The sequence below is a fragment of the Lutra lutra genome, chromosome 8 (genome assembly GCF_902655055.1).
Source record: "Lutra lutra chromosome 8, mLutLut1.2, whole genome shotgun sequence".
NCBI classification, from domain to species: Eukaryota; Metazoa; Chordata; class Mammalia; order Carnivora; family Mustelidae; genus Lutra; species Lutra lutra.
This window is the reverse complement of record NC_062285.1, coordinates 97,187,000-97,212,933: the sequence shown is the minus strand read 5'-3', so window position 1 is coordinate 97,212,933 and position 25,934 is coordinate 97,187,000. Positions and strand designations below refer to the sequence as shown.

At 42.8% G+C, this 25,934-nt stretch overlaps 1 protein-coding gene across 3 annotated transcripts in view; it reads right to left on the bottom strand.

Annotated features, from left to right (window-relative positions):
• The window catches only part of MYRFL (myelin regulatory factor like), a 118,639-nt gene that overhangs the window by 37,811 nt on the left and 54,894 nt on the right, over window positions 1-25,934 (bottom strand). For all 3 annotated transcript variants that reach the window (XM_047742192.1, XM_047742194.1, XM_047742193.1), the window contains 7 exons: window positions 25,246-25,441; window positions 22,936-23,012; window positions 20,857-20,967; window positions 19,240-19,330; window positions 10,122-10,322; window positions 2,257-2,365; window positions 1,385-1,494 (listed from right to left, as the gene is read on the bottom strand). In XM_047742192.1, coding sequence (XP_047598148.1) covers window positions 1,385-1,494; window positions 2,257-2,365; window positions 10,122-10,322; window positions 19,240-19,330; window positions 20,857-20,967; window positions 22,936-23,012; window positions 25,246-25,441 — 895 coding nt within the window. The remainder of the gene's footprint in view (window positions 1-1,384; window positions 1,495-2,256; window positions 2,366-10,121; window positions 10,323-19,239; window positions 19,331-20,856; window positions 20,968-22,935; window positions 23,013-25,245; window positions 25,442-25,934) is intronic.

The window sequence follows — 25,934 nt, the reverse complement described above, 5'->3', positions numbered from 1 at the left end:
CCATGAATACCTCAGAGTATCTCTTATCTTATATTTTAAGGAAATATTTTAAGGAAATACATTTATTTTATTTATTTTAAAATATATTTTAAGGAAAACTTCACTATTTTATTGTTAAAAATAGATGTCTCACGCTACATCTCTCAAGGGAAGTGATAGCCCAGGTCTGAGACCAAAGAGCTGCTTCTACTCAAGATGAATGTGGGAAGCAGGAGGAAGAAACTGGACTTCTGCCACCGTAGCCCCGCAGCCCAGGGCAGAGCAGGCCATCCTCACTCCATCAGCTAAGGATTTGTTGCCCAAGAGCCCAGAGGATGAAGACTGAGGAAGGGCCCAATATGGAAAGGGACCCTCCACCTTGCAGCTCCAAGTGTGGCTTGCATGCCAGTAAGATTGGCAAAATTGGCATCACTTCAACACTAGTTAAAAATGCAAGCTCTTGGGTCTCACCCTGTTCCTGCTGAATCAGAGCCTCCCTGGATTTTAGCAAGTTCCTCCCCTGATTCATGTGCACTTTGAAGTCAGAGAAGCACTGCCCCCATGAGCTGACAAATTACAAATTAGCCTCCACTCAGATGTGTCTCCCTACAACTGTAATAACCCTATGTCAATCAGTTTTCCCGCCTGCATCAAATGCAGCAGAGCAATGTACAGATCGGCCGTGGAGTGAGTCTGCAAACCTTGCCACAGACCCAGGACTTCACGGAATTAATAAACATGATCTCAGAGACCGACTCAAGTCACCCACACAAAGCAAGTAAGGGAATGGCAGCCTGAGACCCCTTTGCCCTGAGAAGGGGAGCTCGGCTACAAGGAAGGGGACATTCCTTCAAAAGAGAATGATTTGAATATCAAAGAATGAAGACAGGCCCTTGGGAAAAATGAGGAGGCTCGTGACTATCTTTGCCAAAGTGACCCACTTTATGATTGTCCTCTGAAAGCGGAACATTCAATTTTGTTGAGAAACTGTGCTCGCAAAGAAAAACCGCCCCTTCTTTCCATCTTCAGTCATTCTCCGAATCTCATCATTCTATTTTCATGATAACCTAAATTGTATTCGGTGAGATAAATTGTCCTTTCCGAAGTTCTAGTTCCATTTTTTTAAGATAAACCTGGTCACAGCTTGTTGTCACTAGTCCACAGGATGCCAGGCACTGCTGGTACGTGGACTTGGCCAAAGTCACCGCTGCGTATTCCTTCTTCTTTTTCCCTTAGGGGGCTTCTTTCCGGTACCTTATGCCCAGGTGGCACGGCTGATAGGAATTACCACACAGCTTGGCGAAGCTTTCTTGTTTCCTAGTGAAGGTTTCAGGTTATTGTGAGGCCACAGAAAGGCGATCCCCTGTGGGGTTGTCGCTCCAGAGGCAGAGTGATTCCTAGTTACCTTATCGACCATGAGGAAGTTCCGCAGAGTCTCTCCATTTTCACAGGTGACATCACCAACCTCTCTGACGGCCCGAGGCAGGATTTCTCGGACCTCCTGAGCAATCATCCCTAGACACAAACACTCCAACACGTTTAGTCAGGAAAAGAGCTTTCTGGAGAAAATCCTCCCAGGTCTACATCAAAATGGACCGCTGACAGCCCCCCAGGACATCTTTGCAAGTAGATGCTTATTATCCCTTTTCAGCTTTTGCTTTGATCTATGATACATTTGAAGCAAAGGAGGAATTTTGAGCCCATAACCACTATAGGATTAAAAGTAGGGGTGTCATTTTCTTCACTTTTCCTTGGGACTCTGGGCCGAATGTTGGGAGGAGTGGGTAAATACCTTAAAATCCCTGTATATAGAAGAAAGAGTGGGGCATTAGCTTAACTTCCTCTTTTCCTGCAGGAGGATTTGCCACCTAAATGGTCCCTGTTTCTTTAGGATTCCTGGGTTGGAGTATAAATACCACTTTGCCCCTTCTCTGACCTAGACCCGCCTACGCAACCACCTCTCCCTCTCCCAGGTCTGCCCAATGCTGCCCCTCTTACAGTTGGAGCTGCCATCGCCCCTGAGCCCTCATCCTATGAGCAAGATGGCTCCAGTGAAAAACAACGTATTCAAAATATTCCACCTGGACGGTGGGTGCAGGACTAGGGGTGGGAATGTCGAGTACAGGTGACACAGACATTTCTCTCACATTTACCATTCTGGTGAGTGTGGATCTCACAGAGGAAATCAGTGCCACGGCACACAACCACCAGATAAAGAGGGAATTAAGCTTTCAAGAGTCAACAGCACAAAATTAAAAAGGGATTTTGTGCACCTACCTGTTTGATGGGCGCCGTTTATCCCCATTGAAGACGCGAATTCAGGTCTGTAGTCGTATTCCACGACCCTCATTTGGGTTATCCGTCTTAGCTGTTCATTTGTGTCAACCTAATTTAATTCAGGAAGAGAAGATTTCAGCCACTTAGATACTTCCTGTTTAGATAGGAAATTTGAATTCTCCTTCCGAGAATGGAGACAGATGACTTGGGAGAGAAGCAGTCACTATTCACAAGTGCAAGGGATCATTTCCCAATGACATACAATACGAACTCCAAATAAACACAGGCCAACCTTGTATTTATAAATCGAAAAGTCTTAGTGAAAATAAAAAACAAACAAACAAACAAAAAAAAAAACAAAAAACCTTTAGGAATGGATATATCCTGTATCGTTGAATTCCTTTTGGACACTCTGCTGGAGAAAATTTCCTCAGGTCCCTGTAATGCCCACCCGGGAGGCCTTCTGAGATCCAGACTTTCCTCTCCTGCAGACAGCTTCTCCCCCAGACCACTCTGGGCAGGGAAGGTATATGCTCCTCTGAGTTCACTGCTCTTGAGAGTGACTAAAGGTATTCCCAACTTTCACTGCAAATTCCTCAAAACAATGTCACCTGGTCCCAGCAATATGACAATAGACAATAGGGTGAATTTTTCCTAAAGCCAAATGTGTTTGATTCAAAGGATTCTCTTTTGAGTTTTTTGTTTTTTTTTTTTAATGAATTCATGGTACTAGCAGAACCTATTTTTTTTTTAATGACCTTATTCTTTAAGTAAAATGCTGGCAGCCCTTTTTCTTTCAGGATATAATTTTCTTTTAGGATATAACAATTACAAAACCAGTAGTCTCTTGGCAATTAAAATTATACTGCCTGGACATTCATCCATGTGTTAGAGTAACTGAAATGCTTCATTTTTCTTGTTATATGAAAACCCCTGATATGGCCCTCAACTCCTCCCTTGACCCACTCTGTTGGGTGAGTGGGAAAGCTCCTCCAATATCATTAAAAGCTCCCTGTCCTTCATTAGTTTGGCTAATTATAAAAGGTGGTGGCTTGACACTTAACTGGCTAAATGGGAAAAATTCACCTTAGGTTCTTCTTGGGAAGTATAATTTTGAGTGTGCTGTTATTTTGATACCTGCTATAATCCAAAGCTTGGTTCAATTCATTCACTCATTATTTTATTCAACTAACATTTACTAATTACCTTCAACATACCATGCACTACACTAAGTGTTGGCATTTTAAAAAAATGATTGCCTTTTAAAAGTTTGTGCTCTTCTAATTGTGAGACTGAAACCATAAAGCTCCTAGAAGAGAGCATAGGTAGTAATTTTTCTGACATCAGCCATACCAACATTTTTCTAGATATGTCTCCTAAGGCAAGGGAAACAAAAGCAAAAATAAACTCTTAGGACTATATCAAAATAAAAAGCTTTGGGACAGCAAAGGAAACCATCAACAAAACAAAAAGGCAAGATATTTGAAGATATTTGCAAATGATATATATCTAATAAGGGATTAATATCCAAAATATAAAAGAAGTTATACAAATGAACACCAAAATACAAATAATCTGATTAAAAATGGGCAGAGGACCTGAAAAGACATTTTCCCAAAGAACACATCTGAATAGCCGACAGACACATGAAAAGATGTTCAATGTCACTAATCAATAGGGAAATGGAAATCAAAACCACAGTGAGATATCACCTTCCTGAATGGCTAGAATCAAGAAGACAAGATATAGCAAGAGTTGGCTAAAATGTGCAGTGTTGGTGGGACTCTAAAATGGTACAACCATTGTGAAAAACAGTATGGAGTTTCCTCAAGATGTTAAAAATAGAAATACCATATGACCAAATAATTCCACTACTGAGTACCCAAAGAAAATGAAAACACCAATTCACAAAGATATATGCACCCTATATTTATTGTAGCATTATTTACGAAAGCCAAGATAAAGAAGCAACTCAAGTGTTCAAGCATAGATGAATGGATAAAGAAGATGTAGTATATTCATATAATGTAATATTACTCAGCCATTAAAAATGTTGCTAAAGGGGCGCCTGGGTGGCTCAGTGGATTAAGCCGCTGCCTTCGGCTCAGATCATGTTCTCAGGGTCCTGGGATTGAGTCCTGCATCAGGCTCTCTGCTCAGCGGGGTGCCTGCTTCCCTCTCTCTCTCTCTCTCTCTCTGCCTGCCTCTCCGTCTACTTGTGATCTCTCTCTGTCAAATAAATAAATAAAATCTTTAAAAAAAAAAGTTGCTAAAAAGGCAGAGTCAAACCTATAAATACAGAGAACAAAGTGATCCCTGCCAGAGGGGAGGCGGGGAGGGGATGGGCAAATGGGTGAAGGGAAGTGGGAGATACAGGCTTCCAGTTACGGAATGAAGAAGCCATGGGAAGAAAATGTGTAGCACAGGAAATACAGTCAATGGAGCTGTAACAGCACTGGATGGTGCCTCTACTTGTGCTGGACTTAGCGTATAGAGTTGTTGAATCAGTATGTTGCACACGCGAAACTAATGTCACATTATGTGTTGATTGTAATCAAATAAGGAATAAGCAAAATAAAAATTAAGAAATTTTTAAAATAAATTAAAAATAAATAAATAGATTTTCTGATTGTCTTGACCTTGTATCATACTCTTTCTATGGGATTCCACATTCCAAGTTTCCTAAAATTTACACTTATTAAATGAACATTAAAAAAATGTTTGTCGTCTAGACAGGAAAGCAGACTCATCATATATGATTATACTACAATGTGAGAAATGCAGAGTGATAGTGGAATTATGAATAGAGAATTATGGCAGTTCCAAGGAGGTCCCTAAAATATTCCTAGGGGAGCATAAAGGAAGGCTTCCTAGAAATGGTGAAGCCCCACCGACATCTTGCCTTATTTTGCTTCTCAAACAAATTCTGCTCCTTTCTCTTCTGGCCCTTGGCTTGGGGCATTTTCCCTGTCTCAAAATCTCTTCCTTTCCACTCCTACCTTCTCCCCCAACATAAACATCCCTTCACCAAGGAAGCACTTCTTGATTTCCAATACTAGAAAGGGTCCCTTTGCCTTCTGTGCTAACAGGAGCTGCTGTTTTCCTGCATAGCACTGATCAAAGTTATCACCAGGCTACTAGCTGTTTCACCTTTATTACCTGTCTTCCCTATAGGATATATACCCCATGAGGGACAAGACATATTTAGGGCCATGGTTTTCTGTTCATCACCATATTACCAGTTTCTCTTATTTCTCTTTCTCTCTTTCTTTCTTTCTTTCTTTCTTTCTCTCTCTCTTTCTTTCTTTCCTTCTTTTTCTTTTTCTTTCTTCCTTTCTTTCTTTTTTAAGATTTTATTTGACAGAGAGACAGACAGAGAAAGAGAGACTACAAGCAGGGCGAGAGGGAGAGGGAGAAGCCGGCTTCCCACTGAGCAGAGTCCAACGCGGAGCTCGATCCCAGGACCCCAGGATCATGACCTGACCCAAAGGCAGACGCTTGAAGACTGAGCCACCCAGGCGCCCCATATTACCAGTTTCCAGTACAATCTGTTGCATGTAGTTGATGTTCAACTACATTTGTTAAATAAATTATTTGATAAATAAGTCTAATAAAAAGGAATTTAAGATAGGAGTTAGGGAAAGAGGCAAGGCAGGGAGAAGGGATGGAAAGGGTGAGACCAAGACAGGGATGCCAGGCAGAAAGAACTCCATGAGAGGAGTCCCAAGGGCAAAGATCCCAGAATGATGCCTGCACATCGAGGGCAGAGGTGGGCGTTACTACACACCATAAGGATTAAGGCCTGAGAAGGGAAGCCCTTGCCACCATGCCGGGAAGGAGCTCTCACACCGCTAACACTGTGAGCTCCTTCATTCATTCAACAGATATTTACTTTTTAAAAAGATTTTATTTATTTATTTATTTATTTATTTATTTATTTATTTAAGAGAGAGAGTGCAAGGTTGGTGGCGGAGGGGGGGTGCAGAGGGGGAGGGAGAGGGACAGGTCATTCAGCAAATATTTAAGGAACAGCTACTGTGTGCCCGATGTGTTATCCCAGGCACTGGAGAGTCAATGAGTATTTCCTACTTGGAGTTTAAATTTTAAAAAGTTTTTAAAAAGTTCTATTTTCAAGGATAAAGCCCACAGCTCCTTCATCTCAGGACCTCTGCAGGGCCTAGCAGTGTGTCTGATGTGTAGCTGCACCCAAACCCTTCAAGGAAAGAGGGAAAGCCCAGGAGGCAGGGGCTGTGCCTTCTGGGAATCCTGCTCCAGGAACCAAACGCTGATCAGCACTTAACAGCACACCTTGCTCATCAACATGTGGTGAGTAAGAAGCTAGAAGCTGAGTTCAGACCCTAGAAGCTGAGTTCAGGGGTCTGATTCGATCTTGCTTGCGCGTGGCAGTTTTGGAAAGTTTTGACACTGAAAGCAAATGGCCATCATTGTCTTGGGGCATCACACCCGCATCACACCCAAGGCTTCTCTGACGTTACTTAAAGAACTGCACCACAGAAAAGGCATTCTTGTCTCTGGGACTCCAGTCTGTTCAGGGAGGGAGATCTCATTATCTGTCATCTGGCCACAGCCCAGCCGCCCAGGCTCCTATCTGGAGCAGCTGGAGTACACCGTCTCACCTCAAGCTACGGAACTCCTGCATCTGGCTCATGGCCTCAAGGGGAGACTTCGCATGGCTGACTTTTTCCAACTCTACATTTTTGTCTCTACCACACGGCTGATGCGTTTGGGGAAAAGGTTGTCGGAGCATTTCATCTTAACTGATTTCTTTCCTGGCTTTTATTTTTGAATCGTTCACAGCCTTGTTTTTAGCAGTCATCACAGAATTTGACTGATGCATTCAACTTTCAACTTCCTCACTTTTTTTCAGGCATTGACCTTGACGTTTTTCACGTTTTTCACGTTCCTTTGTTTTTCAGCCTATTGGCTCCACCCTGATTTCTCTGTTTCTGTTGTAAGAGCTGCATTTCCTTCTATAGTCCCATCAGGAAACACAATGTCTGGGTAAGTGAAGCTGCTCCCCACTTAGTCCGACCTCATTTTCTCACTCCTTCCACGTCACAGGTTTCCATCACATCTGCTGTATCGTCTCTCTCTTGGCTGTGTGTCCAGATGAGCGCAGAGATCTCCAGAGGAGGCGCAGAGCAGGGCAAGGCAGCAACTTCTGATCATTTTTCCCAATTGCTGCCCTCGGCAATGTGTGTGGCCACTGAGTTTTGCAACAGCTCATCCAGAAGCCAGCTCTGGTGACCATGTACCCTTAAAGGATGAGAAATTGCCTCCAGTCCTGGGCTTGTAATCAGATCAACCCAGGGTCCACTTCTCAGAATGGAATGGCTGTTTTTAAAAGTTGGAAAAACTGAGTTGGGGGAAGTGAGGATGAAGTTCACATATCTGTCAGCCCCATCGTCATTACCATCATCTCTCTTGCCTGGAATGGTGAATAGGATTGATAAGTGTGGTGTCTCTCCCAATCATACGGGAGCCCCCAAATGTAGGGCAACCCAACTGAGTGGAAGCTAGCAGCATGGACAGCGAAAGGATTCATCCGAAGCAGAAGAAAGGTGGTAGAAATTTACCGAACACACCACAAGGGAGTTGCAGGCAAGACAGGGAGGGACAGGCTGTCTGCCACGAGGCAGTGGGTGGGGGCCATATTTAAAGGGGGAAGGTGAAGAGGTATGGTGACGTAAGGAATCTTCCCTTTTCTAGTGACTGCACCTGGTTGTAAGCAGCCCATTGATCAGTGAGGGGCTGTGGATATTTTGAGTATTTTGAGGAAGGTCCCCTGATGGGCCTGTCCATATTCAGCCACGGGGCACTTCAGGCCCTCTCTGCATTCCATTGCTCAAAACTGTGTGCCTAAAAGGGGCCTCTAGGGTAAGATTTCTAGAAAGCTACATTTCATAAATGTGGATAGACCTATTAAGAACAAATATATTAATAGGAAATAATTTAATAAATGACTTACATATCATTTGCATCTTATACAAGCAAAAAATGGTAATATCTATCTGTACAGCTAAAGAATGCTTCATGTGTGTGAGCTAAGATGTGCTTTAACACAAGTAAATTGAATATGAGCTCTCCCTGTTCACAGGAGAATCAACAGAGGCATAGAACATGTCTGTGCCAAGGTTCCTGGGCCAGTGGTTGCCAGAATCAGGACTAAAACTCTGGCCTTCCTCCAGAGCGTGGGCTTCTCTTTATCCCATCGTGTTGCCACAAAGCAGGATGGGAATACAGGAATTCCACATTTACAGCCCGGACTGGGGTGACATTTGATTTATGTGAGAAGGCTGTCTAGAAGAGGTTTGAGAAGTTCTAGGGAAGCTGGTTATGTTAAAACAGCATGTTTTCTTCAAACCAAGATGTTTGGTAAGTGAATTCTGGGTGGTGGCCTGGTAGTAGCAGGAGGGGTTGTGGGGTCCTCCCCACTTTTCGTCTTCCATTTGCATTTAGATAAGACCTGGCAGGGAATTGTACAGCCCATTGCAAAATTAAGTTTGAGTTGGTGTGATCTGAAACGCAGACAGTTTATCTGTCTCTAAAAGTCAAAAGCACAATATCTAGGACTGGGATCGGGAAATGTATGTGAGAACTTTCTAGCCCTAAGAGTTCCCATCCGGCAGTAGGTCACAGCTCTTCTAACATGAACCACAGCTTTGCAATCAGAATAAAAGTCTACAATTACAACTATTCTTTGGAATCCACTCAGCAAAGGAGGACATTCCTTGGCCGGTTTAGAAAAACCAGTGCACATTTGCACTGGGAAAGGAATGCAGTCTGGAAGACTGGCCAATGATTTACAGATTGTGTCTCCTACTAACTAAAAAAAGACTAAGGAAAGGAGGTTCAAAAACACAATTCTGCCATAGCCTCAAACATGCTTACCGAAGAAGCAGGGCGTGTGAGACGGTGGGGACGTGGTAGAAGCAATGAAGGAGAAACAGAATTCAGTGGTGGGTGAGCTAGAACTGAGTGTGGTCTGGCTCAGGGATAAGCATCTTAATCCTAATCTCTTGGGTTTTCACAGCAGTTGTGGCTTTCCAAGATGATCCTTATCTCAACTCGTTAAAAAACTATAAAAGACTTGGTAGGATCCAGCGGAGTGGCTCCATTTCCACCTTCTAGATGAAGGCAGTGTGTTTGGGTGGAGCTGTCTTACAGGGCCATGTTGCTGGGATGAGCCCAAAGTCGAGAAGCACCTCCCGATTTCCTAGCCTGATTTCTGATTTCCACGAGGCAACTCCCTCTCCACGGATAGGAGAAGGTCTGGGCCTGGAGCCTTAGGTGATGGGATTGACCTAGTTGGAGGGAAGAAGGGGAGGAGCAGTTCCTCTAACGGCAACTCAGAGAAAGATGCGAGTAGGGAAGACGATGGCTGCCAGGGACTCTGGGAGGAAGACGCTGGGAGGCTCAGGAGAAATCTGGGCAGGAACTGGACTGAGACAGTGTCTGGAAGATGAACAGGGAGATGGACATCTGGAGATGGCAAAGGAAAAGGCAAGCTCTAGCAGCTGACAGTGCATGGTAGGAAGGGCAGTGGCCCATGGCCAGTAACTCAGAGACGTCCTGCTTGTGAAGCCCTGCCAGGCTGTCATTGCCCACCGCTCCTGTCAGGTGGGCTCCATTCTCCTGGGTAGGAAGCACGTTCCAGTCCCAGCAGAAATGCCTGTCAGCTCCCACACTCACAACTGTTAAGCCCTGTGTTTGTCTCACACCAACGGGAGACATGTAGACATGCCCTTTGCAAGGCGTGTCATCGTCCAGGAGCTCCGGGCTCACTTGCCTCAGGTGTCTGAGGAGGTGTCTGAGGAGGTGCCCGAGGCCAGCCCCGTGCTCACCTCCTGGATGTTCTGTTTCGCGCGGCTGTCAGAGGGATGCATAATCGTCCCCATCACCTTCATGTTGCCACAGACGACCAGGGCTTCATCTGGGGCGTCTGTATTTATTCCCACTCGACTATGACAAATGACAGATTCTGGAACTTGTCCTCGCTGCCATAATGTATCACTGTCATTTTCAAACTGCCCTGGGTTAGAGGCCTGGAAAAAATACATAAATATGTTACAATTAAAGTTAGAGTAGCGGGAATAGATGATTGTTTTATTCCTCAAAGCAAAGGAAGACAGAACGTTATCTAAGTCTTTCACCTGAGAACCCTACGTTGGGTGGGATCCTGACATACCCAAACAACTGTGGCCCCTGGAGAGCCAGGAGGGCCCCCCGACTTCTCGGCTCCCCTCGAGCAGGAGCTCAGAATGCCATGGCTTGGGACGTCCAGGCTCTATTGCAACTATCTGGAAATGAGAATGTGTCAGTTACAGTGCGTGGATGATAAGGAAGAAGGGAACCCCAAATGACCTTCTTTTCAGTGATAATAAGAAAAATGATTTAAAACCAGAACCTTACATCAGAAGACATTCTAAGCTTAGGAAAGTCCAGATACATAAAAATAGTTTGCATTTAGCTAACCCTTTTATAGCTTCAAAACACTTTTTTATGATTTCATACTCAACTGACAAGCAAACAATAGTACATTTAATACACCTCAACTATTCCCTAAACACAGATGACACAGAAGGAAGAATGACAACAGCTACATTTGTTTGAGCTAGTCCACACCCCCATTCTATGAGATCTGTACCATCAGCCTCATTTTGCAGTTATCCAGAAGCCTCAGAAAAGAGCAACAAATTGCCCAAGGCCACAAAGCTCGTAAATTCTGGAGCTGGCCTTATAGCTCCTTTAATCATTAAAGAATGAGTCTAACTTTTCCTATTAGAAGTAACCCTGGTGGAGGGCACCTGGGTGGCTCAGTCAGTTAAGATCTGCCTTCAGCTCAGATCATGATTCCAGGGTCCTGGGATTGAGCCTGGTGTCTGGCTCCTTGCTCAGCAGGGTTTCTGCTTCTCTCTTCTTCTCCCTCTGCTTCCTCTCTCTCAAATAAATAAACTAAAATAAAATATAGCCCAGACCAAATGCAGTCTTCAAAGAGAATCCAAGTGAAACCATGAGAACCAGACAAAGTTCTGGAGATTTTACTCTTAACTAAAATTCTCTGCTGAAGAATTTTTCACTCTATTGGCTTCCTTCATCCCCACCTCCTGTGGCTGCTGAATATATTTCCAAATATCTTTAAGTAAGGATATCTGAATCCCTCCAAATCCTCACAAAAAAATTAATTTGTTTTTAAAATTATGACCTATTGTTCTAAATCTGATTTTTCTGTGTTTGGGGTAAGCTGTCACAAATTCAGACAAACACTATAGACCCTGACCATCTAAAAGGTTAACACTCTTGCAATGTCTTCACACTACCTTTCTGGATAGTGCAGGAGACATTGTGAACTCAGGACCTGAATATGCATAGATTAACTCTGGAGAATACTCAAGACACCAACAGCAATGGTTTTTTCTTCAAGAACAGGAACCGGGAGATGTAGAAATTGGTCTGGGAAGCAGATTCACTACTTAACATACACACTTTGTATTGTTGGGATGTTTTTACCGTAAGCATGTGCTACCCATTTCAAAATAATAATTTAAAAAAACCCACAAAGTTTATTTCTTAGCTTAGGTTCCGTGAAAGAACTTTTAGGTGTCTTCAACTTTTTCACTTTTGCCTATTTGAACCCCGAACTGCTTAGAAGACTCAACCTTTGACATTTGATAGACAAAAGCAGTAAAAGAATAGAAAGTAACGACTTTGAACATTGTTTTGTGTGAATTCACTTAAACAAAGTGCTTTGATACAAGGTCCCCAGAGTCCCCTCGCTAGTGAATGGCAAATTTGCTTTGACTCAAATCCTTTTATTGAAAGCAATCAACTAAATCCAAAGGTATACCATATAAATGCTGATGCATTTTGCTCTACTCTGAACATAATGAGCCACTTCAAGGAAACAAAACAGACAGTGATGGATTTTTTTTCTTAATGAGCTTTGGGATAATTATTATCATAAACTTCATATCACGTTAAACAGCAGATGTAACTAGACTTACTTTTTTGGAACAATTACAACAATCTCACATAGCTTTCACCAGATGAAAACTCAGATCCCTAAAATACGTTCAAGTCATCTTGGAAAGGGTCACAGATCTGCAATTTTTTTTTTTTAAAGATTTTATTTATTTGACAGAGAGAGATCACAAGCAGAGAGAGAGAGAGAGGAGGAAGCAGGCTCCCTGCCTAGCAGAGAGCCTGATGTGGCACTCGATCCCAGAACCCTGAGATCAGGACCTGAGCTGAAGGCAGAGGCTTAACCCACTGAGCCACCCAGGCAGCCCCAGATCTGCAATTTTTTAAAATGTATAGACCTATGGAGGCGTCTGTCTCATCAGTAATGGGAAATGTTATAAAGTCTCTGAACTTTTTTCCCTTCTCTGGTATCCATAATCTTAATGGGTCAAAGCAAACTGTAATGTACTACCTCTTTCTGGAATTATGAAGTGGTGTTCCCATGTGGTCCAAGAGTGGTTCATTGATATCAAACCTCAAAATGAATTAAAATCTCTAAAATACTTTCATTATTTATCCCACAGCCCTATATACTTAAGGAAGACCTGAACGGTTTAATCTGTGTTATGATACAAACTGGCTGTGTGATCTTGGGGCAGTCACTTAACGTTTCTGTACCAGCTTTTCTTCTTTGAAGCTTAAAAATAATAATGACTTCTTGACTATCTCATAGTGTTATGGGAACTTACCGAAACCATGTATATATGAATACTTTGCAAAAATGAGGATGATAGTCTCAAACTGTCCTTAACACACTGCTGTGCATAGCAACTACTGTCCAACAGACATATCTCCTTTTATTGAGCTTTACTTTACTGTACTTCCCAAATAGTACTTTTTTTTTTTTTTAACAAGTTGCAGGTTTGTAGCAAGACTGCATCGAGCAAGTCTGCTGTACCACCAACTACTGATGCCACAGCATCTGCTCATCTCACGTCTCTGCCACAAATTTGGTAATTCTCACAGTATTTCAGACTTCTTCATTATTACATTTGTTGTGGTAATCTGTGATCAGTGATCTTTGATGTTATCATCATAATTTGCAGAGCCACAAACCATGCCCATATAAGACGGCAGAACTTCATCGATAAACGGTCTGCGTATTAGTCTAACTGTTCCACCAATGAGCCATTTCCCCACCTCTCTCTCTCCTGGGGCCTCACTATTCTTTGAGACCAACAACATTAAAATTAAGCCAATTAACAACCTTATAATGGCATCTCAGTCCTGAAGTGAGAGGAAGAGACACATGTCTCTCACTTTAAATCAAAGGCTGGAAAGGATGAGGCTTAGTGAGAAAGGCACGTTGAAAGCCGAGACAGGCGGAAAGCCAGGCCTCTTGTGCCAGACAGCCAAGTTGTGAAGGCCAAGGACATTAAAAGTGCTTCTCCAGAGAACACACAAATGGTAGGAAAGTGACCCAGCCTTGCTGCTAACATGGAGAAAGTTTGAATGGTATGGACAGAAGATCAAACCAACCACCACATTGCCTTCAGCCAGAGCCTTCTCCAGAGGAGGGCCCTCCCTCTCTTCAATTCCATGAAGCCTGAGAGGTAAGGGAACTGCAGAAGAAAAGTCTGAAACTAGCAGGGTTCATGAGGTTTAAGGAAAGATGTCATATGTATAACACGAAAGGGCAAGGTGAAGCAGCAAGGGCTGCTGTAGAAGCTTCTGGAGTTATCCAGAAGCTCTAGATCAACCATGAAGGTGGCTACACTAAACAACAGATTTTTTTTTAAACGATTTATTTATTTATTTATCTATTTGAGAGAGCACGAGAGAGAGACCTGAGCCAAAATCAAGAGTTGGATACTTAACTGACTGAGTCACTCAGGCACCCTAAACGACAGATTTTTTAATGTAGGTGAAACAGGGTTCTATTGGAAGAGGAAGCCATCTAGAACTTTCATACCTAGACAGAAGTCAATGCCTGGCTTCAAAGATTCAAAGGACAGGCTGACTCTAAGTTGAAGTCAGTGTTCACAGACCATTCTGAAAAGCTTCAGGCCCTTAAGAATTTATGCTAAATCTAGTCTGCCTGGGCTCTGTAAATGGAACAAAACCTAGATGATAGCATATCTGTTTATAACATGGTTTATTCAATGTTTTAAGTCCGCTGTTAAGACTTACAACTCAGGAAAGATTTCTTTCAAAATATGACTGTTCAGAGCACCTGGGCAGCTCAGTCAGCTAAGCATCCAATTCCTGATTTCGGCTCAGGACGTGATCTCAGGGTCTGGAGATTGATCTCCACACTCAGCAGGGAATATGCTTGAGAGTCTCTCTGTCCCTTTCCTTCTACCCCTCCTTCCCCCTGCACTCTCTTTCTTTCTCTCAAATAAATATATATATTTTTAAACTACAGATTTATTTATTTGTCAGAGAGAGAGAGAGGGAACGACAGAGAGAAAGAGAGAGCACGAATAGGAGGAGTGGATGGCAGAGGCAGAAGCAGAAGCAGGTTCTCCACTGAGCAAGGAGCCCAATGAGGGACTTGAACCCAGGACCCTGGGATCATGACTTGAGCCGAAGGCAGATGCTTAACCAACTAAGCCACCCAGCTGTCCCTCAAATAAATCTTTTTAAAATAAAAAATTCTCCTGCATCTTAAAAAAAATTTATACACACACACACATATATAAAACTGCTCATTGATAACACACCCGGTCACCCAAGAGGTCTGATGGAGATGTACAATGAGATTAATGTTGCTTTCATGCCTGTTCACACAACATCTGTTCTACAGCCTGTGGATCAAGGAGTCATTTTGGCTTTCAAGTCTTATTATTTAAGAAATATGTTTCATTAGGCTATAGCTGCCATCGACAGTGATTTCTCTGATGGATCTGGGCAAATTAAGCTGAAAACCTGTAAAGGATTTAGCATTCTAGATGTCATTAAGAACATTCCTGATTCGTGGGAAAAGGTGGGAAAATCCACACTAACAGGAGTTTGGAAGAAGTTGATTCCAACCCTCATAGAGGACTTCGAGAGGTTCAAGGCTTTAGCAGAGGGAGAAAACTGCAGATGTGGTGGAAATAGGAAGAGAACTACCATCAAAAGTGGAGCCTGAAGATGGGACTGAATTGCTACCATCTTACGGAAAAACTTTCATGGAAGAGGACTTGTTTCTTAGGGATGAGCAGAGAAAGTGGTTTCTTGAGATAGAATCTACTCCTGTTAAAAGATTCCGTGAAGACTGTTGCAGTGAGAGCAAAGGATTTAAAATAGGACATCAACTTAGTTGATGAAATAAATGAAGTTCGACTTGCTTTGTTGCGGTGGTCTGGAATCGAATCTACAGTGTCTCCCAAATCGGCCTGTAATCATTTAATCTGCTCTCATCACCAACACACCTAGAGAGATGCACGAATTCTGTGAGGGAAGCTCCATTCGCTGAGTAAAGTGTAAATGGCGCCCTCTGCAGGTGCTTGGAAAAGGAAACAGCAATGAATAGTAGTAACTTGAGGCTGTTCTAAGTTTGGAATGGAAAGCTGGAATTTCTTTGCTTCACCGTTGTTGGGCTTCTAAAGCAGCAAAGAGCATACTAGGAAAGCTTGAGTTGAGGAAGACAATTCATAGCAAATAAATCTTTGTTCCTGTTAAAAGGGATGTGGAAAATGGGACTAGAAATTCTCCCTATCAGTGCTACTCCAAGTGTGGTCTGAAGGTCAGCAGCCTCTCCTGGAAACTTGTTCGAGATGTATATCTAAACTATTGAATCAGAAGCTGTGGAGGGAGGACCCAGGAATCTCTGTTTTACTCTCCGGGGGATTCTTTGTCCCATATATTCCTGGTCAAGTTACCCCTTTCAGAGTTAACAAAAGTTGAATCCAAACCACGGGGTGAAATGGACATTGCTCCACATACTGATTGCTTTGGGTAAATAAAAATTCATCTAAACTCCAGAAGACAGATGTGTGTGGTGGGGGGGGCGGTGAGGGAAGGAAGGTTTGTGGAAAAGGGCAAGCTGGGCCCTGGGATGGCTCTGCTCTATGCGCATCCCTCCCTATCCTTGCAGCTGTATAATTTCTTTTGCTTTCCCTGTCCTTGTTTGTTGGTTTCTCATTAGGACAGTGCAGTTTGCAGGGCAGTAAGGGGGCATTTCTTGGGGACATGCACGTTTTTATTCTTCTGGAAAAGAAACTGGAATAATGTATTCGTTTTCAAAACTAGGAAACCCCGGCGCGTCTTTGAAAGGCAGACAAAAGTAATCATCCCTCCTGCTTACAACACAGCACTCCAAACCAGGTTTAATTATGTGTTTTAGAAGGAAAGTGGAGCTGAATGAAAACCTAGTCATTAACAAGGAGAATCTGAAGGAACTCCATGGCAGAATGCTCCCCAAAACCAAAGACCTGGGAAATAAATCTGTCTTTGGAGTAAACCTTAATTTCCATGAAATTGATCAATCTACACGACAGGACCATAATATATTTCTAAAGCTGTTTTGATTGACAACCCAGGTGAACCATTCCTGGGTCTTGCCCATCATACCCTCCCTAAGGAGAATTCTGACAAGCTTGGTCTCTGAAGCCTTCCTGGAAGCTGGAAACTCATCTAGTCCACGCCTCCTACATTTGCCCTTACATTAATCTCAGCTCTTGGGAGGAATGATTCTTAGGCCTCAAAATTAACCTGCATTTGCTCAATGCAATTTGCAGTTCTCTGTGTAACGCAGTCTGCTCTTATAACATTGTTCAGTTGTCAAATTTTTCTCCCTTTATTCTGGAGCTCAAAAAAACAGACCCAGGCTATGGCCTAAGAGGACACATCTGGCTTTTTGGGAGAATGTGAGCTGGTCTGCCCTCTGTCCGACCATAGATACGCGTCTAAGGCATATACCTACAGAATCTTAGGGGCAGGAAATGTGTCATGTGAACGTTTCAAAAACTCCCTGATTCAAACAACATCACCATATCTGAAGCTCGGTTTTTTTCTCTTGGTTGGTTTAAACGTTAATTAAATAGATTCAAAACTGCATTCATTTTCACTTCTGCATTTGGGGTTAGATCGAAATAGTATCAAAGAGATATTTCTAGTTTGGGGGAGGGGTAGAATGATTTACCGTATTACCATTCTCCCTATTCTCATTGTTGCTAGAGTAACCCCTGTATGACCAGCATACTTCTAGAATAGGGCATTCTCTTTATCTAAAATTTATGGCTAGAAGACAGCAATCAAATCTGGAAAGCAATCACTTTTATAAAATAAAAATTTGGTGACTAACATGACACCCAATCTATATACTAAGTATAATTTAATATTTTTTAGTATTCATTCCGAATATGAATTGTAGGAACACTCAACTTTTCAAAGTGATCTTGAGTTAAATTATCATGGCATTTTGGATAGGAGGAGGCACCAGTGAATAGAGTTCTGGTAACAGAATACTAGACAGTAGCGCTCTCTCACGTTGCTGCCTTGCGGACTTCACCACAGCCAGAGAACAGAGCTGGCAGCAGGAAATGGAAAAACCAGACACCCTGTACATTATTCAAGGTACACGGGTGACTAGCAGGCTGCCTGACTCAGGCATGCGTTTCCTAGCTCAAAGCTGCACTTTCGTAATATCTAACCTATGCTAACTCTGAAAAGAATGGTTTTTCCTGTGAAAAACCAGAAGCAATAAGTGACCCAGGCTTCCAGACCCTACTTTAAATCATGTTTGTTAGGGCAACACCACAATCCCAGAGGTCATTAGGCGAGATGTCCAAGACCGCCCTGTAGCCCGCTCCGGGTGGAGAACCGCTGCCCTTGGCCCATGACCCAGGAAGAGGGCCCCACCTGCCTTCGCTTGAATGGCACTCTGTTTGCCACAGATTGGATCAGGTCCCACAAAAATGGCAGGGACAAAGCCTAGCCCTGGGACATCTGGACACGAGTGTTTTACCTCGTTTCCATTGTTATTTCACCTCTACTGAAACTTGTTTAAGGATTTCCACTTACAAGTGGCTTCCTATTTTTAACTGATTAAAAGAATTACACAGAGGGCCCTGTGTTTCAGAATGGCTCAACCCAAGAAAGGAAAGACTCCTCTCGCCAAAGAGGCAGATCTGGTCCACAGGCCAAAGAGTAACAGCCACAGAAGTTGCTGTACTCAATGATTTTTCCTGTTGGACTTCACATGTCCTCCCCGTGGCACAACACAGCCCTTCCTCGGCTGCCAGGCCTGTGGTGACCCGTTACCTTAAGCCCCCGGTATTCTCAGCGGTGGCCAGCCAGGCCTCACACAGCTGCAGCTCCAGCTGCCAACAGCTTTCTGTTTCTGTGGCTGCCAAGATTCCTGTCCACAGCTGTGACCAATCATTCACTCAGCAAGACGTGCTGAACTGTTACCATGTGGTAGGCAGGGGTCCAGATGTTCCCTGGGTCACCAGTCACATTGGGGTATGAAATGCCTTCTTTCTACTTTCGGGATCAGAGAAAGCCCCGTCATTCACAAACCAGGTGATCACCAGGAGTTTCCTGGCCTCTTGAGCCTCAGCCCCTCTGTGTGCAAAGAAGCTAACATAAACGTGACGCAGTATACAATGGTGTCACATGTAAATTAGCCCAGTGCCGGGACCAGTTTCTCAACTGCAGCACTACTGACATTTTGGAAGGGGGATCTCATTCATTGTAAGGTCCTAAGCAGCATCCCCAGCCTGGACCCACTATAGACCAGTAGCACCCCTAACTGTGACAACCAAAAAATGTTGGCACACATTGCCATGTGACCTTTGAGGGACAAAAGTTCTGGCTGAGAAGCATTACACGGAAATGAAAATAATAAAGCCTGCCTTTACTATGATCCATTGAGAAACAGCTCACTTCGAGCATGCCACTGAAAAGTAAATTCAAAACTTTTTTTAAAATTTCTAAAAAAGAAAAGAAAATGCAAATTCTCCTTGAGAGGAGAAAAGCAGGTGGGCTCTGAAACGTGAAGGAACTGAAGCTTACCCTTACAATGATCCGTTCAGAGATGTGGGCAGACAGTAGGTAGAACTGGTCTTGGTGCGCAGCATACAGCCCAACCACCAGCATGAAGTATCTACCTCAGAAACAGCAGATAACACGTCAGGAAAGAGAAACAGAATTTGTGCCATCAAACACCACCCGATGCTTAATAGTGAATTTACCTAGATAGCTTTGCATGTTTAAAGACTTTCTATTCTGTTCTAAGTTGCCCTTCCTATGAAATCAAAGAGCAGTTGATTCACTCAATATTGTTGTGGGCTCTGCCCGCTCTGGGGTATCTGTGAGCTGTTCCAGAAGCCCACAGCATAGCACTGCTCACAGGCAGACACACAACAGACGGCCACCTAAGAGGTCCCTCTGCCCAGAGCCGCCCAAGCTATGTACCCATTCCCAGCAGGGCCCTTCCTTCCCACACTATCTGCTCTTGGTCAGGTCTCCTGTCTACCCCCCATTCAAGACCTTACTCAAAGACCTCAACCCTTCCCTCCAATTACTCCCAGTGCAATTTTCATCAACGTTACTTCTGTTATTTCTTCCTGTGTAATACTGATGTGGCATTTTTAAGATCAGATCATTTCTTGAAAGTCAAAATAAAACTATCCCTCTGAGAGAAGCTTTGGCTTTAAGAACTGGATGCAAAAACCTTGCCTCCTTCTTCTGTAACTCCACAGATGTCTGACCTTCAAAGAATAATAGTTTTCTCCCGTATTGAAAAAAGCACTAATAGTAAAATAATTGTTATTTTCATTATAATCATTAGCCATCATCTGAGTCCTCAAAATGTGCAATATACTTGGTTAAGCAGTTTATCTACAGTATCTCACTTAGAACCCCAAGAACAACCCGACTGGAGAAGGATATAAACATTGTCCCCATTTTACAGGATGGATTAAGTTACATGCTCGAGGTCACCCAGGTAGAATATGGCAGTATCAAATTCAAACTCAAGTCTTTCCAACTCCAACACTTATGTACTAAAACCAGTGTTCCGAAATTTGAATATGCATCCAAGTCACCTGGAGGACTGATTAAAATACAAGTTATTGGGCCCCACCCCAGAGTTTTTGATTCAGTAGGTCTTTGGTGAGGCCTGAGAAATTGTACCTCTAACAAGTGTCCAGGGGACACCATCTCTGCTAGTCTGGGACCACACTAGGAGAACCAGAGACTTAAACCATTAAGGCAAGTTCATTTTTTTTTTTTTTAACCAAAAAAAGCGATCGCAGAGCTCCAGGACTCAAGGCTTTATACTGGTGACAAGAACACAGGTTAGAGCAGGGCAGACTGACGGTCCTCAGCCTTTGGACCACAGTGAGGCATAAACGTGTGGTCACTCCAGAGAATCAGGGATGGAATCAAGGCAGATTTGGGGCTGGACAGGGGAGCAGGCACTGTAGGGGATGAGGAGGGACAAGGAAAGATGACTGAGGATAAATGAGATGTGTCAATATATAGGAAGAGTCCAAGATGAGAGAAAGGGGCCACGGAGATGGGTGTGCAGGCTGGTCCGGCCAAGAGGATCAGAGGGGCCTCCAGAGGGCACCAGCTGGTCAGATGGAGTCCCCGGCCATGGAGGGGCATACGCACGAATGCCAGTACCTCTGGTCAGGATTTGGTTTTCCCTTCTTCCTCATGTTATTCGCTGTCGTCTCACTAAAGTGTAACCGGCCCAATGTAACTTTGGTGACCTGGTCAGCCGGCAGGTCGATTCTAAAACAAACAGCAGAAATACCAAGACACTGTGAGAGAATATGGACTCTAGATCACCTCTACCTTGTTCTGAGATTCTCAGGTATGTTCAGTCCCCCCATCCCCATCACTCTGAGGAGAACAGTTTACTCCAGGCACTGATTTTTAATAAACTTTCCGCAACACGGTCAGAAATGGCTGCCAGGGAACAACTCTTGAAAGGTGAGATATGCTCATTTAGCAGAAGCTCAAGCCTAGAGTTTCTGACTCATAAGAGCATGTGCTCCTCATACCATGTATGGGTTCTTTTAACTCCACAATGGGGAGAGAAGACTTTTCATTTGTGCCTCTGCCATTGTTGCTAGAACACTTGCGTCCTGACAAGCAATGCCTGTAATTTCCTCATGAATTCCTTGGCATCCCCTTCACATATTTGCCTCCTCCTGGCTTGGCTCCCAAGGAAGACCCCAGACAGCCCGCCCTGGCGAGGGAGAACCAGATGCACCAGGCATCTCGGCTGTATGTTGGTACATGTAGCTCCTGCTTGAGCATCAGGCTGAGCACCTGCCTGATCTCTCCAGGCAGTGGGATCGCCTTCTTTCCAGCGCAGATGGGACTGACTCAGGTTCAAAACACTGAGACATCTCAACTATACCCCAGCCAAACTGTCAAAAAGCAAATTCCACTCCAAGTCATTCCACAGGGTGAACGCTCACTTTGAACTGCCATATTGCTTTGGACAATGCCAGTCAACTATTTTGGAACCCACTGGGCAGTCAATTCACATAGTTTTAAAAAATAAGAAAAAATGAGTTTTAAGCACAGCATAAAATTAAAAGAAAGGTCTAACCATAATCTATGTCAAGGAAACCAGGTAGTTAGCAAGAGTGTTAAAAATGGTTATAAAGGGGCGCCTGGGTGGCTCAGTGGGTTAAAATGGTTATAAAAATAATGATGACTTGGGGCACCTGGGTGGCATGGTCAGTTAAGAGTCTGACTCTTGGTTTTAGCTAGGTTGTGATCTCAGGGTCCTGGGATTGAGCCCCAAATTGGGCTCCATGCCTGTGGAGTCTGCCTGGGATTCTCTCTCCCTCTCCCTCTGTCCCTCGCCACCCCCACTGTTCCTCTCTCATGAATAAATAAATCTTTTAAAAAATAATAACGATGGGGGCGCCTGGATGGCTCAGTTGGTTAAGCGGCTGCCTTCGGCTCAGGTCATGATTCCAGGGTCCTGGGATCAAGCCCCGCATCGGGCTCCCTGCTCGGCAGAGAGTCCGCTTCTCTCTCTTCTTTTGCCTGCCACTCTGCTTACTTGTGCTCTCTCTCTACCTCTCTGTCAATTAAATAAATAAAATCTTAAATAATAATAGTAATAATAATGATGACTTAAAATGGAGCTTTCTATAAGAATTTGTTTACAAGTAATTCAATAATTGTTCTTGTTAATAAGCATGTATTTATAATATTAACATATTACTAAGGTAGTATCTGCAATGGGATTCCTTTTATTTTTTTTTTTAGTTACTTTTTTACTGAAGTATAGTTGACGTAAAATGTTACAATAGTTTCAGGCGCATGACATAGTGATTCAACAACTCTATACTTAGGTTATGCTCACCACAAGTGCAGCTCCCATCTGTTACCACACAGCCCCATTACAATACCACTGACTTTATTCCCTGTGCTGTACCTTTCATCCCCATGCCTTACTCATCCTATAACTAGAAGTTTCTACCTCCCACTCCCCTCCACCCATTTTACCCGTGCCTCAACTCCTCCTCTCTGGTAACCATCAGTTTGTTCTCTATATTAATAGGACTATTTCTGCTTTTTTGGTCTGTGTATTTATTTATTTGTTTCTTTTGTTTTTTAGATTCCACCTATAGGTGACATCATATGGTCGGTAGGATTCATTTTGGCTAAAATAAATTAGGCAACAGGTATTTCTCCCAGTACGTTCACAAAGGAATTCAGAAAAGAAATTCTTACTTAACAGGATTGAAAAATTTTTTGCTTCTATCTGCTTGGGATTGTTCAATAGCGATTATTTGATTGGTGGCTTCTACCTGTGGGGAACAACAAAAAGGAAATTAGTTACCAAATACATGAATTAATTTATTAACAAAAACATCCACTAGTAAGTAATGTTCAAGTACTTTAAAAGTTTTCCAAAGCAGGGCACATGGGTGGCTCAGCAGGTTAAAGCCTCTGCCTTCGGCTCAGGTCGTGATATCAGGGTCCTAGGATTGAGCCCCGCATCAGGCTCTCTGCTCAGCAGGGAGCCTGCTTCCTCTTCTCTCTCTGCCTGCCTCTCTGCCTACTTGTGATCTCTGTCAAATGAATAAATAAAATCTTTAAAAAAAATGTTTTCCAAAGCATCATGACAGGCACTGGGCAGGAGGAACCAGTCACTGAAAAAAATGTATAAGGCAATGACCTCAACCTTAAAGAGCATGCTATTGGTGAGAAAAGAAACAAATATGTGTGAAACTAAACAATGAAAACACAAGACAACAGAAAACTGCAGGTGAGCAGTGACTGTGGCGTGAGCTCACAGATAATTAAAACATCAGGAGCAAAACACAGGAGCAAGGCAGCTCCAAGGGAACATGCATCCATCCATTCATTTATTCATTCATTCCGTAGATGCTTGCTGAGCACCTGCTATGAACCAGGCATTGCTTGGGGCGAGAGAGATGAGCAGTGGACAAAATTAACAGAAACCCCAGCCCATGCACAGCTAACATTCTAATAAAAAGAAATAACAACAAATAATGAAAACAAGTAAAATACAGAAGACGGTATTTTTTCAGTACTTGCTACAAAACTCTTCTTGCTCTGAATGAATAGTGGCAAGGGTATGGTGAGAGCTGTCCTGTCCTATATGGCTTGTGGGTAATAGCATAATAAAGTTTTTTCTGAAAAGCAGGTAGGCAACATACACCAAGAGTTTTAATAATGTTTATGCCCTTGATATATAAATTCTTCTGGAATGTATCCTCATGCAAAGACAGGTATACATGGATGTTTACTAAGATTGAAAATAAGCAAAACTTACAATAATGTGGGAATATGGTGCACTTATACAATAGAAATTATGTCATCTTTGTAAATAATATTTTATAGGGTCTTTAATAATATCATGTTATTTTCATAATATACTACTAACAATATGAGATTAATTTTAATAACAGAAAAAATTAGACTAGCAAATGGTGGATTCCAAATAGGAATGCATTTTTTCTCTTCTTTACAGTTCCCTATTGTATTCCAAAATTTTCACAATGGATTCATATTACTTCCATAATCAGAAAAATATGCTTTGCTGTTGTTTGTTTATTATCTTTGTTTGCTTTTGTTTTGTTTTTTGGTTTGGTTTGGTTTGGTTTGGTTTAAGAGCTCAGTTTGGAGCAAGAGCAGCTGATGTGCCAATGTGTCAAGCCCTATTTTGGGAGACTCGCTGCCTAAGCTCAGGTTAATAATCAGAATAGTATATGCAGATAATGGATGCTCCTTCCCCTAAATGCTGGATCTGAGGTCTTGTTGGCCACCCAGAAGTCATCCTATCTGCATTCTAAACTCAGCTCTCTCATTTATTTATCTTAGGTGAATTGTCTAACTTTATTGTGACTCAGTCTCCTCTCTGTTAAACTGAAAAAGATGGAACATTGACAAGATTAATGGCTCCTCGGCTTTTTAAAGTCAGAGACCTATTGAGAATTTGGCAAAAACTAGGAACCTATTGCCTATGAAAATGCACCAGCATCAAAAATAATAAAATATTATAGTTAGTAAGGAAGTACAAAATTTATATCATGAAAACTATCAAAATGTAGTTTGAAGTGATGCTGTACCAGTTTCTGAGCCAGTTTCAGGCTTCAGAAATTGGCAGCTCCCATTTCCTAGGTCTTGGAACATTTATTCTTAGAAAGTATCCGCCATGCTGTGAGGAAGCACAACCTATCCCACAGAGAGGTCCACATGAAGGAGAGCCAAGGTCTCGCAGCCACAGTCTCATTTGAGCTCCTGGCCAATGGCCAGCCCAGACGTGACAGACAGATAAAGGAGCCATCTTGGAAACTGGATCCAGGCCCGGCTGAGCTGCCCCAGCTGATGGCTCCTGAAGAGACATGAACTGTGAGAGCCAAGCCCTAACCAACCTACACATTTGTGACCCAAAGAGATAACTGTCATTATTATAAGTTGCTAAGTTTGGGGGGTAGTTGGTTATGCAGCAACAGATACCTGGAACACTTAGTAATACTGGCTTCATTAAATTGAGCTCAATAAAAGACTTACCTTAACCCCAAAAGCTTTCAAGTAAAACATTTCTATTGGCTTTAGGCCCATTTGAGTTTTGACAAATTTTGGACTTCCCCAAACTTGGATGTGGATGGTTATCTGAAAATGGTTCTTCTTTTGGCAAACAAAAGCTTCATCTGCTGGTGAAAAATTAAATCCTTTGTCTGTGACAACTCGATAGCCTATATCAGGTCTATGAAAAGAGGGATCAAGAAACCAATTTAACAAACATTTTCTACACATTTTCTTCCATCACCAATATTAATAGTATAAACATTTCAAGATACACTGTGGAAAGTGACTTTTGTTATATTTAATCAATTTTGCGGATTTTTGCTGAGGAAGTGAAAATGCTATTTCAAAACACAGATGGCTCTCTCACAGCATTTTATCTTCTCACAAGGAAGGAGCACAATTCTTGCCAAATGGAAGCATTGTCTCCTCGGCCTCCCTTTCCCTTTGTGCTTTCTAGAATTCTAATTTGACTCCACCATACATCAGAAAGATGTAGTCTAGAAGTTGAGAAGTCATTGCATTACTCAGACCTGTGAAATATCTGGGATAAAATTCATCTTTTTCTTCCTTTAAAAAAAATGCTCTAAATGTCATCAGCAACACCTTACTCAAACAGTCCCTCTCCTGAGTGAATATTCAGCCCACACGTGGTTAGAAGAAAAAAGCAGGCT